Consider the following 18,267-nt stretch of genomic DNA (forward strand, 5'->3'; position numbering starts at 1 on the left):
TACTGCAATCTGGTGCTTTATTTGAAGTAGTGTCTATTTAAATCTTACCATTTTAACAGGATCACAGACCGAGTGTGTCATCTCTCTGACAGGCCTGTGATAACGCACGTGCACGCACACCTGCAAACAGTGGCTTCCTATCGTATGGGGCTGCTCAGAGTAAAAGGTAAAAAGGAAGCCCTCACTTTGCTTTAAAGTTTGGTTAGAAGGCTCATTATGAGGTCATTAAAAAAGGGTAGCTAAATAAAATTAGACACATTAGATTTATGATTGTAAAAAGCAGTGTAGGCGATGACGGACACTCCAGTGTGTATAATTGAAAGGATGAGGGGGCTGCATGTCCCACCCCAATGTCAGTGCAAATCAATGTCCCCATCTCTAATAGACTCTTACACAAAATACATTTGTAAAGGCAGTTTCTTACATAATCCACTTTAGTTGTGACTTTCTATATTTCATCATAATAGAGTATGTACAACAATTTATACTCTTGGTATGCAGCTCTATTTACATTTAAGTCTAGTCACAAATATATAGAACTGTTGTGGAATGTGTACAACTACAGCCATAAAAGTCATAAATGCAAAGGCCAAATGCAGTACAAGGGCTTTCTACATATACACAGTGAAAAGAACACTGCAGTGCAAGTTTTATTTTTTTTCTATCCTGTACATGTCTGTGCTTTCTGAAACATCAGGTCACGTATCTGTACCCAGTACCCTTTACTGCTGTTTGTCAAAACAGATTTAAAAAAACTGTTATCTGCAAAAATCAATTAAATGCCCCACAATCCTGCAGACACCATCTCCAAAAGTCCTGATCAGGATTCAAGCAGTAAGCAGTCCTCATTCTCAGTGGAAGGAAGCATGAGCTGTTGCTCGTAGTACAGACTCTTGGCGTAGTTGATTTCTTGAGATATTTTGATGGCGAGGCTCTCGCTTTTCACATGGACCTACGGAAGGAGCGTCAAAGAATGAAAACACTGAAGTTGGGAAGAGACAGAACAATTTGAATGAAAACTGGTCCTATAAGCCACCAGTCACTGAAATTGGAGAACTAAATTAGACAACTTCTTACAATTTAAAATGACATGAATTTTAAAAATTCAGCTGAAGTGTATCTCATTATCTGATTGAAAAAGAATCCTAGCTCATGAAGGTTCGGGATTAAAGAAAGTTATTTTGGTCTTCTAACCCACAACTTGACCTCTGCAATGTTATCATCACATTATGTAGGTGGGGAGTACTTCTAAGACCTTGAATTTTGTATCTGCAGGCTTCCCCAAACCATTATTATAAAGTGTCAAACTCCAGTCCTGGAGGGCTGGTGTCCCCAAACGTTTACTTTTTTTGCTGCAACACACCTGAATAACATGAGTAGATCAACACTCTATAGACTTGACTGCATGCTGACAGCTCTGAAGCCCATGGGTGTCTGCCCAGAGTCAGCTGCCATAAGAGTATCATCTGTGATTTTGACCAGGGCTGTCTCACTACTGTGAAGTGACCAAAAACCAGAGTGAAAATGCTCAAACAGACGATTGTTAGGAAGGTGAGAGTAGATCTAAACAGCAAGTTTTCAAAAGAAAAGGTAAATTAGCAATTGGACACAAATTATTTAGGTTGGAAGGGTCTGCATCAGGTTTGTTGAGAGTTGGAATTATCACAGCTGTTTTAAGAGGTAAAGGAAAAAAGCAGAGATTAGGGAAGAATGAATAATGTCTGCTATTAAAGGAAAGAGTAAGGATAAGTAGGATTTAGCCTCCTAAGTGGGAAGTGGGTCAAATTCCACCCAGCAGAGTGGATAAAGGAGACACTGGGTTTTTAAAGGAGCAAAAATATCCATAAGACTGGAGTCCATAATTGCAGTGAGACACCAGTTCATCAGGAGTAGATAAATTGTCTCTGCTAGGAAGACTCAATTAAATGGGAGAAAGCAGTTATATCAATGTTCTTGATATTATGATAATCGAAATGGGAAAATTAGCTTTCTTCAGGCGGTGGATGTGCTCTCCCTTAGCATGGGGTGAGGAGTTCAGTCATTTGGGAGGAGTTCACAGTAGAGCTGCTACTCTTACATATCGAAATGAGCCAGTTGATGCGGTTGCCTCCTGGGTTCCAACTGGAGGCCACGGGGTAGACCCAGGACACACTGGATTGGGAATGAAGTGTTTTTTCCCAGATAAGGTGGAGAAGGTGGCTCACTGCTTTTTCAGTAACTTATCTTTCTTGTAGAAATGTGCTCCAAATAAAGAACTTTGTGTTGACAAGATTGTTAATTAATTGTTTACAAATCAATTGTCTGTATGGACAGCAATTCCCCCCCCCCCCAAAAAGTGCACATGTAAAACTGTGGTGTTAAAAAAAAAGTACACTGGTGCACAAAGTGCTCACCAGTGCAACCGTGGCAAAAAGTTTGTCTAGAGCCCTGTATATGAGTGTTTCTTAGTTTTAAATTGGTCTATTAGTCTCATTTTCCCACTTGCTTAGTCGATTTAGGAAATTAGTCGGCAGGAACATCCCTACTTGTGATGACACATGATCAGAGGGTAAGCACCAGACACTTACATGGCTACTAAGATGAAGTTATATTCTTAGTTACCAAACATACTGCAGAAGATGTTCAAAGGGAAATTAGGAGTCTCTTTTTCTGCAGTAAACCATATTGATGGGTGTAGTTGTTTGAGTATCACACAGGACACAAAATAAAAAACATAGTGGATTGGTTTCTTCTTCTGTGAATGAATCTGTGTCTGGCTTTTATTTGTCCTGCTTGGTCTAATGCAAACTATCTGCTTAAAGAGAAATGAGACAGTATTTTTGTCTAATTTGAATCAATCAAAACCACTGGAACAATCCAAAAATGTCACCGAAAACTCACCATGGGCTTCTGGTGGGAAGGACCGGGAATTGCCACACCACTGCTAGTATTCTCAGCCTTCTTGGTGAGTTGCACATATACCTTCCCATGATCCTTAGATACCAGACAGTGGTAGAGGTCATCGTATTTGACCTCCAGAATGATGGCCTCACGATCCACGAAGTCACCTGGCTTCAGGAAGTAGACAACTTTCGAGGAGATGAGTACGCAGTACGTGTCGATGGGCTCAACAGCAATGAAGCTGTAGGAAATAAAACATTAAGCTTTGCTGAATCTGCAGGCAATCAACTGTAAGAACACACAATGAACTGAGTTACACTCACAACTCGGAGTGAATGTTGTCTGTGAGGTGGAACAGTTGCTCCTGACCGTCCGCCTGTGTGGCTGAGTATCGAGGCAGCAGACCCTGGGGTCCCTTACAGCAGCGGGGCTTCCTCACACGCTGCACAGTGAGCCTGAACGACATAGCAGCAGAATGTAAACACTTCCAAGAACAAGAACGATTCAGGATATTTCAGTTCTAAGAACATTAGACAAAAATGAAGCTGTGCCTTAGGGTCGGGGAACGGGTCCTGACTGTCAATTGTGCTTATGCGCCGAACGGGCAGGGTGCTTGAGGGTGCTCCACCTGAGGACTCTTTTGTCCTACTGGGAGACTTCAACGCTCATGTAGGCAACGACAGTGACCTGGAGCATCGTGATTGGGCAGAACGGCCTCCTGGATCTAAACCAGAGTGGTGTTTTGTTGTTGGACTTCTGTGCAAATCACAGTTTGTCCATAACAAACACCATGTTTGAACATAAGGGTGTCCATAAGTGCACGCAGCTGCCCTAGGTCGCAGGTTGATGATTGATTTTGTAATCATATCACCAGACCTGCAGCCATATGTTCTGGACACTCAGGTAAGGAGAAGGGCTGAGCTGTCAACTGATCAACACCTGGTGGTGAGTTGGATCAGGTGGCGGGGGAGGATGCTGGACAGACCTGGCACACATAAAACGTACGCCTGCTGCCAGGTCTATGGCAGAACTTCAACAGCATTCTGAGGGAGACTGGAGACGTTGAGGTGTAAATTTGATCCAGGAAGTTATGGCCGCACATTGGAAAGTCTACATGCTGGTAATACTTAGCAGGAATTTCTTCTTGATTCTCAGCAGGGCTGAAGATTGGCTCCCACATACCGATGGACCATTAACAACTGACATATGAAATGATCTTGCGTGCCAGATATAATTGTATCGCTGACCGTAGGTTTGGCCCCCCTGGTCTAAATGGTTCAGAGAAGGCTTGGGAGAAAGTGCTGTGGTCAGATGAAACCAAAAAACAACTTTCTGACATCAACTAACCCATTTAAACCTGAACAAGAACCTCCCTCCCTCAACTAGAACAGTGAAGACCGATCGTGGATGAGTCTTCCACCATGGCAATGACTCAAAACATACCACCAAGGCAACAAAGGAGTAGCTAAAGAAGAAGCACACTGTAAGAGGCCATAAGAAGATCATTTGTAACCTCCACTAAAGCTGTTTCTGTGCTGTGATGAGTTTTGAAACCTGACTGAAACTGTTTGAATAAACCATTCCCCTGCAGATGATCTGTTAGCTGTTTTACAGCTACTATTTCAACCATTTTTAAGATAACAGGAAAGTTGGAGATTGTCTTTAATTAGAGAGTCTATAATTAGCTAAGACAGATGTGTAAAGCGATGGCTTTTGAGTAGTGGTTTAATCACTGCTAGCTTGAAAGTCTGTGGTACCGAGGTCATTAATAGAGATAGGCATGTTTAAGAGTGAAAGATTGTAGGATGGCAGGACTTCATTGAGCAGTCTTGTAGGAATATGGTCTAAAACACATGTTGATGTTTTGGAATTACTGAAGTAATAATTACTGAGGTTGGAGAAAAAGAGTCTAAATAAACTTCAGTGATACTGAAAGCTGTACTGCGCTGAAGAGAAATCTAAGGTTGCTATTATTTTTTTTTCAATCAGTGATGAACAGTAAGATGTTCTAGCTTCACAGGGAGCTTTTTTATAGAGTAACAAAGTATTTCAAAGTATCTTCAGGCTAAATGTAGATTGCCCATTTCAGTTACATCTTTCCTTTTCAGAGGAGCCACAGTATCCAGACTTGTATGCACCAAACATGTAATACATTTAATAAGATAATTGATGTCTGGGGGCATAGAGTTTAAGTAGTTGCTCTGCACTGTGTGGGCACAAGGCATTGAAGGAGATAGTGGATAGTGGAGGAATAATATCCTTAAACTTACTTTCACCACTATCAGAAAAACATCTACTGAAATGAAGAGTATTCCCCACCGCAGAGTGGCCTAATCTGCTTGGAGAGAATCCGTGTGCACATGGTCAAAATATAAGCTGGTGCATGTTCAGGTTGAGGTTATATAATAAAACTGACTTTAACAAAATAAAAGAATGTTTTGGATTCGAATACTACAGAGAACAGACTTAACCCACCTATGATTACTTAGACTAGCCATATCACGGACTGTCTGGGCTGTCTCTGATGCAAAGTCCAGAGCTCCAGCCACCGGTTTGGTCACAGTACCAACAAGGCCTTTACCCAGGCCAGAGAAGAAGCCACCGACCCCACCCTCCGTCTTCACACCCTCCACTGTGGAAGTGATGATGCTCGTCATGCCTCCAATGATACCTGAGAGAGGACAGAACGTGTATTTAAAAGGATGTACAAACTTGCAAAAATGCTAGCTTCAAGGGGAGCAGGCAGTGGGTCTTTAGTTTAATGTAGGCAATCCGTAACTTTGATATTTCATGTGAGTAATGTTTCTGGTATGTTGTTCTGAGGCTCTTGGATGAGTCGTTGCTGCGCTGTGTAAGTTTGGTTGCCCAGCTACTCTTGGGAAGGTTCACTACTGTTCCATATTTTCGCCCTTTGTGGATGTCAGAGGTTGTGTGTGGAGGCGTGGAAGAGATGACCCAAACGCAGGACTCACGGTGCAGAAATGATGAGGATTTATTGGAGTGGGTGAATGAACAACGCAGGAACGGCAGAACTGACTAGCTGACTGAAAGACTGAGTGGCTGGCTAAATAACTGAGCACTAACGGGAACGACGACATAACATCAATGACATGACAAAAAACTGGTGAAACCGAGGAACTTAAATACACAGGTTGAATGATGACAATGATTGGAAACAGGTGAGTACAGGGCTGAACATAATCTGACTAATGACACGGGAGACAAGCTGACACGGGGAAAAAACAGGAAGTGAGAACATTAATGTGGCGAACTAAACTGAACATGAGCAAACTGAAATCACTGGGTCAACGACCCAGGAACCCTGACAGTGGATAATAGTTAAAAAATTCCTTGCTCCATTAAACAGCACTTTTCAACTTTTCACAATTTCCATAGGGGGCTAATAATTCTGTCATCTGAAGATCAGCTCAAATTATGTAAAAATCAATTCTGAAACATCACTTATTCCAAAGGGCTCAAATATTTTCTATTAACAATTATCATTTTAGTGTCATCTTTCATTCAGTAATCTGTATTGTTTGATCTTAAATCTTTTGTTTCAACAATAATTTGTTCTCCCCACCACTTTTTTTTTTTTTTAGCATTTTAGCATACGGACAACAGAATTTACATAAATTACATTTTTAAGGGTTTGGGAGGCTCTTCATTCAGACACTAATTAAATGAATCTTTTATCAACTAGTGGTAGCATTAACCAGACAAAGAAGAGTTTTGAAGTTGTACCGTGAGCCAATCCATGAATCCCTGCTACCAGGTGCTCTCCACTGGTGGCTCCGTGGTATCTGATGTACTCTCGTTCATTCTGGTGCCGATTGTCCATAGTCTTTCCCAGCCCATCTGATAAAGTCCCTGCAAACTGACAAACAAAGTAGAGTCCCACCACACTATAAATGGACTGGTTCTATGCACCATTTCTGCAAAGAGTGTGGCGCAGGTGCCGTTTCAGGTCATCTCCAGAAAGACATACTGATCGACCAGGGCACATCGTTCATGTCTCGCACAAGTGAAATGTCACAGCTTGATGCGTAGCCCATGCCCTGGGTTGACGAGCTCACGGACCGGTTAGGCACTGCTCACTTTTTTTTACAACACTGGATTTAACCAAGGAATACTGGCACATTCCCTTGTCTCTGCAGTCTAAGGAAAAAAATGGCCTTCTCTACTCCATATGGTTTGTACAAATTTTTCACACCTCCTTTTGGCTTGTTTGGAGCCCCAGCCACTTTCCAACAGCTCATGAACCAGGTGCTACGTCCACAAGGTGAATATGCTGCCACCGAATTTGAATCATCCACAGTGACACCTGGGCAGAGCTTGATTAAATGATTAAATCATTTCAGATTTAATCTACTATAATCTTAGAATATTTAATCAACAAAAACGAATTAAAAGAATTTAGATGCCTAAATTATGACTAAAACTAAATGACGATTTGCTGTCATTGGCTGGACATTATACACCTAAACAACAAAACTTACTTAACTCTTCTAATGTCTATGTATATATTTGAGGCTTTATGTATATTTTTGATCATGTGTGGATTTGCAGAAAATCCTAAATAAATTTGAAGTTGTGTATCCGAATCTTGTTTTTTTTAATCTCATTAGAGATGCTGCACAATCATTCTAACCTGGAAAAAGAAAGTTAAAAGAAATGATTAAAAGATGACATTCATACCTAATGACCAGGGTATATAAACTATATAAAAATATCACAGAAATACAGAATTCCCTGAATTTTGGGGGTGAATAAAGTTTATCTGATTTTAACCAAACCTAAAAAGTGAGAGGCACCGTGAAACAACCCTAAGATGTACATACCTTGGCTGCAGAGTTGGACACACCGTGGGTTACACTGCGTATGAGACCACCCACATTGCCATGTTTGAAGAGTTCAGTCATGCCCTCAGAGACGTCATTTAGGAGGCCCATGGGGTTCCCCAGGAAGTCCACAGACCCAAGTATCTGAGCCGCTTGACTGATGAGCTCCTACATAAAGACAACACTGCACTGTAAGGCTCTGACACAAGCTACACTGTCTACCACAGCACATGACATAGTTGTCTATGTGATAACTTATAGTGGATTTAAAAACATTTTTTTATAAACACTTTAACAGCTTAGAATTGTTGCAGTTTTAATTTTTTATATATTTTTTGTTGTTCTACTAAATTCTTCTAAATGAAATCTCTGTTGACATGTAGTACTGTGCAAAATTCCTGAGCCCACCACATTTCTTTATAGTTTGCTATGAAAATGGGATATAATAGCTGCAGCCTTTCATTGAAAGATATATATATATATATATATATATATATATATATATATAAATGCAGTATATAAGGCAAGAACAGAAGTTGTACAATTTCACAAAGCTTGAAAGTCTATATTTGGTATTTTTCAACACAGCCTGAACTGTCTTAGGCAGCTTGGGATGGGAATAAGAATTGATAAGAATGTAGTTATTCCATTATCATTATTACTTATCGATTCTCATTTGCTACATTTTGAGAGTCACCACTGAGACATTACATTAATGCAAATTAATTACATGCTGTGGGTCAAATGTTTGTCCATGTTGGAGGGATTTACCTTCTTTGTTGCTATCAGCGTTGGGATCATTACTCAAAAAAGTATTACACAGAACACTTTTCTTAAAAGTAATGCAGGATAATACTTTGCTACACTATTCATTACAATACTACTGCATTTATCTGTAAAATGACCTAAAACATATTGCCTCATAATTACCATTTCATATAAACCTGAAGTTACAGTTCCACACAACAACACAAATCCCTGTTTACCATTGTTCAACTGTTCTATTTATGGTGGTGTAGATCAGCTGATAGGCTGTGGTGATGGTTGCAGTAGGAATTGTCCATCATCTAGTAGATCTTCAGAGGGTACTTCACGTGGTCTTGGTAACCGGCTATGGAGGGTCCAGGTTTCCAGCTTTGCCATAATCCTATCTTTCAGGTCAGCACCTCTCACACTCAACACTCCTTCTTCCTTCATACTTGGGGTTTGGTACCAAATGTCAGATGGGGGTTATGATATCTCCCCTCTGACCTGTCGTCCTTGGTGTAGCATTTTTGTTGTACCTCGTCAGTCTCTTACAGTGAGAGCAGTTACCTTCTTCTGAATGTTGGAACACTGAGCTACTAGTTGTTTTGCCATCAAACTGGATGCTGGATATCGAAGATTCCATAGGTCCCTCATCATGTTCATGTGACCACTTCCACTGGAGTTACTTGTATAGTAGTGTTCCAACAGTGTCCTATTCTCATCTCTTGTCTACTTGCACCTTCTTGCTCCAGAAGCTCACTTCTCCTCAGTGTGTCCTGGTTCCTCAACACCTGACGCGGGACATTATTAATCTGGGCGACGTCTGAGCCGGTATGGCTTCAGTCTCTCGCTCATATCAGAGGTAGGACTGATTAGCATGGGAGTTCTAGCCTAGGGACCCTTACTTGATACAGACATTCTTACCACTATGCTAAGCACGCGCGCGCACACACACACACACACACACACACACACACACACACACACACACACACACACACACACACACACACACACACACACACACACACACACACACACACACACACACACACACACGTATATAAAGCCTGTTACCTCTCTAAAGTGCTTAAGGATGTCATTGATGATGATCTCCTGTGTTTCATAGGGATGCACTCTTGTGAATGGGTACATGTTGATGACTGCATCTTCAAAGCGAACTAGAGGAAAGCCCAGGGTACCTTTCAGGGCCTAAAATGACCAAAAAAAAGGAAAAGAAAAACAAATCATGTAATAATATGAGGCAGTAGCATGGCAGCTCTCAGATACTTGAATTGTTTTATGCCACAAATGCAGAGTGCCTGCAAAGTCAGGCTTTAACCACATTAGAATAGAATAGAATAATCCTTTAATTGTCCCACAAGGGGAAATTTGGGTGTAACAGCAGCAAGAAAGACACATATACAAACAAACAGTACACATGACAAAGAACAGAAACATGCACAATTTTTACATATTTACATGAAGGACAATGGTTACCAAGAGTACTGTACCGTTATTAAATTAAATAATTAAATACAGATAAGAGGCAAACACTGTTTATAGTGTGAATCGGTTGATAAAATAGTGCAAGTTACAGCGCTGATGTAAACATCTATGTTTGTTGGGAGTGGTGGTCTGAAACAAAAGGCAGCCTCAGGGGCCCACGGACAGCCTGATACAAAACAGCTTGGTAAAAAAATATGTTGCCGTCCATCTCTCCCTAGTAACAACTATATGGGAAGTAATGTGTTTTTTACGATAAATCTCCCATTTGGACGTTGGTTAGTCAGTGGCTTGGCTGCTTGGATTGCCAGGTGTACCTGTGTAGTGCTTTAGCTAGCAGCTGTCTGACTTCACCTCGGCTAACTGTCAATGATCTGGACCTTTTAACAACGTTTGGGGTTTTGGCGCCATTTGGTACTATTTTAACAGATTTATCTAATCAGCAGATATGCACAGGTGTGTGTGTGTGTGCATGTGTTGCATCAAGCAGTTTATAGATGCCCCTTGGTAAATGAGCTACCAACTGTTAGCTGATAACGTAGCACTCCATATCGAGCTCCAGATGTACTCTCCAGGCTCCAAAACCCAATATGGTGACAGCTTTAAAATAAATAAATTAATAATCGGCAAAGTCACAATTTTATGGTGTGAAAACCAGCTGATCACACATAACATTATAAGTATTTAAGTATTTAATGTAAGAAATGAAAAGCACTGATCTCCTGTGACAGAATACGATGTTCTGGTTGGAAACCTTGTGTCCTAGTATTCATGTGGATATCTCCCACCTAAATATTGCTGCTGTTGGCAGCACGAGTGAGAGCTACACAGAACTGGTGCCTGTCTACTGTTATATCAATCCTTTAAGATTTCATCTGCCCTACAAAGACGTTTTCAACTTTAAACAATTAATTTAGCTTTATTATTTATAAAGATCCAAGCTACTCCAATTTTTATACTTGGTTAGGTTAATTAAATTGTATTTACATGTAAACAGCATATTAAGGAAAAGAAGAAAATATTCTCAAAATGCTGAGCAACTGCTTTAAGAAAATAAAACTTTTGAGTGGTTATGTCTACCATTAAGCTTTGGTTTTTGGACATGTTGCTCTCTATCAAAGGCACCGCCACTTTGCATTATCAGAATGATTTCAAGCTTGGTTATAAAAAAAGATCAGTGTCTGGTTACCTTGAGTTCAGCAGGCAGCTTGTGAGAGGTGAAGACACTCAGTTTGACCTGAGGAAGGCTGATCTTCAAATTCTCAAAGTAGTACCGTTTGTGAGGTCCAGTGTCCTCGTTGGGCTTGTCACGGAGGTTTTCATCCAACTTCTCCAGCTCTGGATAAGGATAAAAATGATCAGTTTTGCGGTGAGCCTCTTACCACTATTAACAATGATGCTGAAACAAAGACCCACCAGCATCTGTCTGTCCATATCCAACGAAACTGAGCAGCTTGAGCAGCAACTTCTCCTCAATTATGACAGTGAAGCGACGAGCTGTCACCATCAGGTGCTGCGTATATATCATGGTTACATCTTTAGTCACAAGATTCTGGTACAACAAAGCTATATGTTTTCTAAAAAAAAATATCAAGATTAAGTTAAAAAATATACTTTATGACAGTTTCATCAGTTTACTTTTCTACAGTCCCCAGTGATCACCTGTGATGGAGCACTGTGTGGTACTCACCTTGTAGAGGTCAGTAAGCATGAGGCTGCTAGGAACCTTGACTGAATTGACTTGCATCGCTGGGCCACTGTCACTTACACTGCTCTCACTGGAACTGGGAGTCACACACAGCATGACAGGATGAGTGGTACCCAAGAGCTGATTATCCACCTGATAACCACAATGTGACAGAAAGAGTATTTATAGAGTTAGCGAAACATTTACTACATAAACAAGTTCATGAGGAAAGCATTCACAGCACAGTGTCAGACTGAATACTTATGTACATATTATATTTTTATTTTCAGATTTTAATTTACAAGAATTTCAAGAAAACTTTTTCCCTTTGTCATTATAAGGTATGTGTGTAAAAATGTGAAATTAAAAAAATAAATAAATCCATTTTGGAATAATATGACAACATCTGGAAAAGGTTAAATGTTGTGAATACTTTCCAGATGCACTTATCAGACTCACAAGTACAGCAAGTTAAATAATTATTTGTAAATTTGCTCACTTACAATACAAAGATGTGAAATCTCTCATTTTTATGGCAGCTTAATTTTGATTTAAAAACATATTTCATAAAAAGTTACGAATTGATTTGTATGTCATTGAGTGAATTAAGTATTTGATGCCTAAGCTAAAATTACTTAGAAACCACAAACACAGCAATAAGATGTTTCTTGTAGGATTTTGGCTGGGGGGGGTCAAAATCCTACAAGAAACATCTTATTAAACATCTAACGGCACCAAGAAACCTAAAGGAATTAGTGTTTCTGTGGAGATGGGGGATCTCCACAGAAACACTAATTCCTTTAGGTTTCTTGGTGCCGTTTGGCAACTTGAAGCTTTAGCTCCCTCCATACATTTTCTCTAGTACTGAGGTCTGGAGACTGGCTCCATGATGTTAATGTGCTTGTTATCTGGCTGTTCCTTTGTTAGGTTATGTTGTTGGTATGTTTTGGATAACCGTCATGCTGGAAGACCCATCATGACCCATCGTCAGCGCTCTGGCCGAGGGAAAGAGGTTCTCATCCAAGATTTTACCGTACACGATCCCATACATTGGCCGCTCAATACAACAAAGTCACCCTGTACCCCTAGCAGAGAAACAACTCCAAAGCATCCACGTCTGTGCTTGACTGTTATTTATATGAAGTGTTTTTCTGGATTTTTGGTTTATATTCTGTCTCTCTCCAATAAAATTAAACTACCACAAAATTTAGAGACTTTTCTTTTGTTTGTAAGTGAACTTACAAATTCAGAGGGGGATCAAACAATTTTCCTTCTTAACTTTCAGCATGTATACCACATGAATGTAAAATGAAGCATCTTTTGCATTCATTTATCTATATTATCAACCGCTCTATTCGAATTCAAGGTCATGTGGGGCTTGTGCCTATGAATGTATGTGTTAGATAGAAAGCACGGAAGCATAGAAAAAAGTGCCTGTATGAATGGCTGAATGAGGCAAGTTGTATAAAATCCTCTGAGTGCTCAGGTAGAGTAGAAAAGCAGTATATAAGAATCAGTCCATTTCCCATTTACTCCACATGGAAAGGCCCTAGTCTGGACTCTAACCCAGGACTTTCTTACTGTGAGGCAATGATGCTAACCACTGTATCATTCTGCCACCCATTTAAGCTGAAAGTACACATTTCAATAAAATCTTGGTTGCTTAATTGAAGTCATTTATGCATCTTTTAATAACATGAATTCAAATTTAAGTGATTTATGGCTCAGCTGCAGGGCAGAAGTGGAGCAGTGGGTTCAGGGTGTGGTGTCAGGGGAGGCATGAGACCTGACTGCAGAGCGGTGTCCTGTACTAGAGAGAGGAAGCTGGAAAACTGTTTTACTCTAGGGTTTTATGTAAGCTGGGTTTTATGTATTACGAAGGTGGTTTAATTCCTACTGTAAACCAGTATGTTGCCATGGTAATTTTTGCTTCCTCCCAGACTATCATACACCACAGAGGCTACAACTAAGAGAAAAAAAAACAGATTAGTGAAACCTTGTGTTAACGTTGATAGCCAGCTTTGTGTGAAACTTATCCTGACTGTCAGTGTTGGGTAAGTGAGTCCAGATAATGGAAAGCTACCCTGAGCATGTGAAACAGTTCGTTTAAAGTAGCTCTGGAATAAACCTCACACTGCGTGGTCCTCCAATGCGTTTATTAAGTACTGTAAATATTTTCAAATGTGCAGTAAGCTCACCTGTATATTGTGGATGCTCAGCTCCAACACTTCATTGGCAGCAGTGCGAGTAAAGTGGACATCTATACCAGACAGCGTAGTAAAAACAAGCTCCTCAGGAACCTTGTTGACCAGAGACAGCCCTAGCCCCTCCTCCAAGTTCACCAACACCTGGGTATAATTACAGAGAAGAAGTGTATGATTCCTAGATGAACCATTTTAAGGTTTTCTAGAAAGCCTATTCTAACCAAGACCAGTGCAACAATGTAAAAAATTCTAGAAAATAATAAGATAATATTCATCCACACATTCACCATCTTTCTCTTATTCAGGGCAGAGTTGTAGGGCTAGGAAGAGAGAAGGCAAGACAACCCTCTCCCCACCCCATCCAGCATAACCAGGAGAACATTGAGGGATTCCCAGACACGCCAAGAGATGTAATTTCTCCAGCAGATCCAGGGGCTTTCTCCTGGTGTGACATGCTTGGAACATTTCACCCATTTCATCTTTGCCAGATTACTGAGCCACCTCAACTGGCTCCTTTCGATGTCGAGGAACGGGGGCTCTTCTCTAAGACTCTCTCAAATGACTATCTCCTCATCCTATCTCTAAGGAAGAGAGACCAGAGAGCATCACTGTAGCCATGGTCTCTTGCTCCCTTCTCCCATCAATCATGAACAAGACCCTGAGATACTTAAGCTCCTTCACATGACGCAGCAGCTCACGTGGAGGACTCCACCCTATTCCAGCTAAGGGCCATGGCCTCAAATTTGGAGGTGCTAATACTCAGTTTTTTTTTGTTTTTTGTTTTTTTTTTCTTTTGCCTGTCCCGTTTGGCTCTTTTGCCATCAGAATTATTGTCTAAAGGCAAAGAAAGATGCCCAACAGATTTACTTTACCAAATTGACCATCCCAGCCTTGCCGTAATGGTCCATTTGATTCACCTTTTATTGTTTATTTTATTTTCACTTGCTGAATACGGGACAGACTTGACTGGGGGAAAGAAGGGGAGAAAGAAAGAGGGAAAGAGAAACAGCTCAGAAGAGGGAAGGGGGACTCATTGTTGGTACGTCACACTCTGCTGTGCTCCTATCCAGTACCATGGAACAGATTTTTCAAGGGAGGCTGTGGAGAGTGATCCCCCAGTAGTTTAAGCACAGCCTCCAGTCTTCGTTCTTAAAGATGAAGAGCTGGGAGAACATATTCACTTTTTTAAACTGTGAGAATATCTGAATCCCCAAATTGAGAAGTATATATACACTACAAATAAACACTTGAAGTGAAAGATTTTTGTTACAGCATAATAGATGCATTTCAAATGATTTTACCTCCAGCTCCTGCTCAGCCTCTCTCTTCTTCACGTCATCTTTGCCCCGATCCTGTTCTGTACTAGGTGAGCTCCTCATCATTCTCCTCTGATTGAAGTCACTGATCTGCAAAAAATGCAGTTTAAACCAAAATCAATACTGAGGAGGTTCACAGATATGAAATTCAGATATTTTCACAAGTATTTTTGGATCATTAGAGTGATAAATATCTGGTACATCATAAAAGAAGCAGTTACCAGATTTATAGTGTGTGAACAAAAAAGAAAAACCAAAGAGACTGTATATCAGATTTGGAACATCTGGAGTCAGGTCAAATATAAATGACTGAAGTAAAGACTGGAAAGCAAAAACAACTGTATTATGGAATTGCAATTTTTTTTCAACATCAAATGTGTTACTCTACCATCCCACCTTCAGTAAAAAAAAAACAAAAAACACATGCTCAGATGGGTTAAAATCATTCAAGAACATTCAATTCTTTGTCTTAAGGCACGGTCACACAGGAAATGATTTGCCTGTCGTGCATCATTTTGTTGCTCACAGTTGTTCGCTACCAGTGTTTTTAGGAATGTTAGTCAGAGGTTTCTAACTTGTTTTGTGTTGCATGCTCTGGCCCCTGGAATACATTGACAAGTCTCTAGGGTGGAAACATGAGTGAGTTGGTAGTGTACCCAAGGCTTCTGATTCACACAATTACTGGGGCGTGTCCTATTGACCATAGCATATTCAGGAGCAGGATAATGAGTCAAGACCTGCTCCCAATAACATGATCCCAAAAAGTTGATTCTGTTCATCCAGACATCTCGTTTTCAGTGGGAGAAACCTTTCGTCACTCATTCAAGTGACTTCTTCAGTCTCAGCTGACTGCAGATTTCCCCAACCTTATAAACAGTACATTTGCATAATGACTGAAACAAGCACCACTTGTGAAAAATGGGCTGTGAGGTCAGTTTCTTGATCATTATTGCGCATGAACAACCACTGGTCACTGACCACTGATCATTGGCCAATGACTAATGATCAATGTCCATGAGTACCACAGAGAGTTCACAGAGAGTTGGGGAATGGCTGCAATCACAGCACTGCAAGATGGTGACAGATGTACCCTTAGGACCCCTCCTCGATTCAGAGATGGTCTTTCCCTTTTCATGTAAATGGCCTCTTTGACTCCCCACTCAAACCAGCGTTCCTCCCTGTCCAGGATGTGTACACCCTTATCACTGAAAGAGTGTCCACTGTGGTGAAGATAGACTGCAGAGTCCTGGCCTGACAACTTAACTCTTTTGAGTGTTGTGCCATCTGCTTCGCCAGAGGTTGTTTGGTTTCCCCGATGTATAAATTCTGGCAATTCTCCCGGCACTTAACAGTGTACAGTATACTACTCTGTTTGTGTCGGGGGACACGTCCTCCACGTCTGCAATGTTGCCGTTTCTGTGGCTGTGATCAGTTCCACTAGAGGGATTTGTTTCTGTGTCACAGCAAAGTTCAACCCTTTTGTTTTTCTCTGCTTGGATGAGTTGTCTGTTAGACATATTTTTCACCCACTTGTCCCCTTCGGTGTGGCATCCTTCTCTCTTCTGGCCGCATTGTAAGTCTCTGTTGGATCCGCTCCTCTTTCGCAAGTGGTGCTAGTTTTACTCATTGTGCAAATTTACTGTTTATAAGGCTGTGGAAACCTGCAGTCAGCTGAGACAGAAGAAGACACTTGGATGATTGACGAAACCTCCGGATGAACAGCATCAACTTTTTGGAATTTTCTTGCCTGGATGACTGAGCATTCATTAAGTCAATATCATGATGTTATAACAGTATGTTAAAGACGCAAAAAAAAAGCATACATACCAAGTTGCTTGAGAAGAGAGTACTGCACCTAATCTACAGGGTAGGCGAGTTTGCCATGTAGGGAGGAAAAGATTGATAACTCCCTGGTACGTTGTGGTTTCTAGTAAACCAGGTAAAACAACAATAAACTACAACAAACAAGCAGGTTAAACTATTGGTATGACCTTTTAAGATGAACAAAAGCTGTCAGAACGCATTTTCTTAGTTATTATTTTGAAGAGCCTGTTAGGTGAAACTGTTTGTAATTGCTGTGTTTTTTTATTTGTCTAAACCAGGGGTCAGCAACCTTTAAGACCCAAAGAGCCATTTGGCCCCAGTTTCCACGGAAAAGAAAACACTGGGAGCCGCAAATACTTTTTCACATCTAAAATGAAGATAACACTGCATACATTGTTTTTTTTACCTTTATGCTTTGTATGAACAGCTATAAAGTGTTGCTTATGAAATTCACGAAGTGCTACAAAGAAAATAAAATTTAATTCATGTAATGAACACATTTTGAACACTTAAAAAAATTACAAAAAAGAATGACATCCAGCTGAAGGTCTCTTTTAAATGAATTAAAAGGCTGAACTTAAATTATCCATGTAGCAAACAAAAACTGAGCTGTCATTCTTATATCACCTTTGGGCTTGCTCTGAATTTTAAAAATAATTGGAAAAAAGCAACCTATCCCCACAAGCTTGTGGGGATAGGTTGATTGGATAATCCAAATTGTCACTAGGTGTGAATGTGTGAATGAATGTGAGTGCGAATGGTTGTCTGTCCCAGTGTGTTGGCCCTGTGACAGACTGGTGACCTGTCCAGGGCAGGGCTCGCAATATCGCTAGCCCGACGTCCTGGGGCTAGCGATTTTTCCAGTCGGGCTACCAAAATCTATCTCTGCCCTGCCCGTCGGGCTATTGTAGGAAGGAAAAATATATGTCAATGCTTTTGCATTCTTTCAGAAATGTAGCTGGGTAATTATGTCATTGGCATCGGTGAGCCACTGTCAATATGTGACATATTGAAATCGCGTTTGAATTTGCGCTTGTTTTTTTGCTTTCACTTTGCAATCGTGCGAACTGTGTATAGAGAGCGACAGCACTGATCTGTGAGTGATGATAATGTGCACCAATTCCTCTGACATCGTCTTATTAATCGTTAGCTTACTATGCAAACATGACAAGTGAAATCTCCCGCAGCAAGCTTAAACATGTGAGAGGTTGATCGCGCAGAGAATCGCTGAGCGTTATGTGAGTGCGTGTGTAAAAGCAGCA

At 40.7% G+C, this 18,267-nt stretch overlaps 1 protein-coding gene across 3 annotated transcripts in view; it reads right to left on the minus strand.

Annotated features, from left to right (window-relative positions):
- The window catches only part of vps13d (vacuolar protein sorting 13 homolog D), a 77,583-nt gene continuing 59,316 nt past the window's right edge, over window positions 1-18,267 (minus strand). For all 3 annotated transcript variants that reach the window (XM_026154742.2, XM_026154741.2, XM_026154743.2), the window contains 12 exons: window positions 15,167-15,271; window positions 13,860-14,009; window positions 11,665-11,814; window positions 11,391-11,487; window positions 11,164-11,312; window positions 9,546-9,680; window positions 7,722-7,889; window positions 6,625-6,757; window positions 5,356-5,551; window positions 3,204-3,335; window positions 2,881-3,121; window positions 1-952 (listed from right to left, as the gene is read on the minus strand). In XM_026154742.2, the coding sequence (XP_026010527.2) occupies window positions 821-952; window positions 2,881-3,121; window positions 3,204-3,335; window positions 5,356-5,551; window positions 6,625-6,757; window positions 7,722-7,889; window positions 9,546-9,680; window positions 11,164-11,312; window positions 11,391-11,487; window positions 11,665-11,814; window positions 13,860-14,009; window positions 15,167-15,271 (1,788 nt within the window). In that variant the 3' untranslated portion in view covers window positions 1-820. The remainder of the gene's footprint in view (window positions 953-2,880; window positions 3,122-3,203; window positions 3,336-5,355; window positions 5,552-6,624; window positions 6,758-7,721; window positions 7,890-9,545; window positions 9,681-11,163; window positions 11,313-11,390; window positions 11,488-11,664; window positions 11,815-13,859; window positions 14,010-15,166; window positions 15,272-18,267) is intronic.

Source organism: Astatotilapia calliptera, chromosome 20 (genome assembly GCF_964374335.1).
Source record: "Astatotilapia calliptera chromosome 20, fAstCal68.1, whole genome shotgun sequence".
In the NCBI taxonomy this organism is placed as follows: domain Eukaryota; kingdom Metazoa; phylum Chordata; class Actinopteri; order Cichliformes; family Cichlidae; genus Astatotilapia; species Astatotilapia calliptera.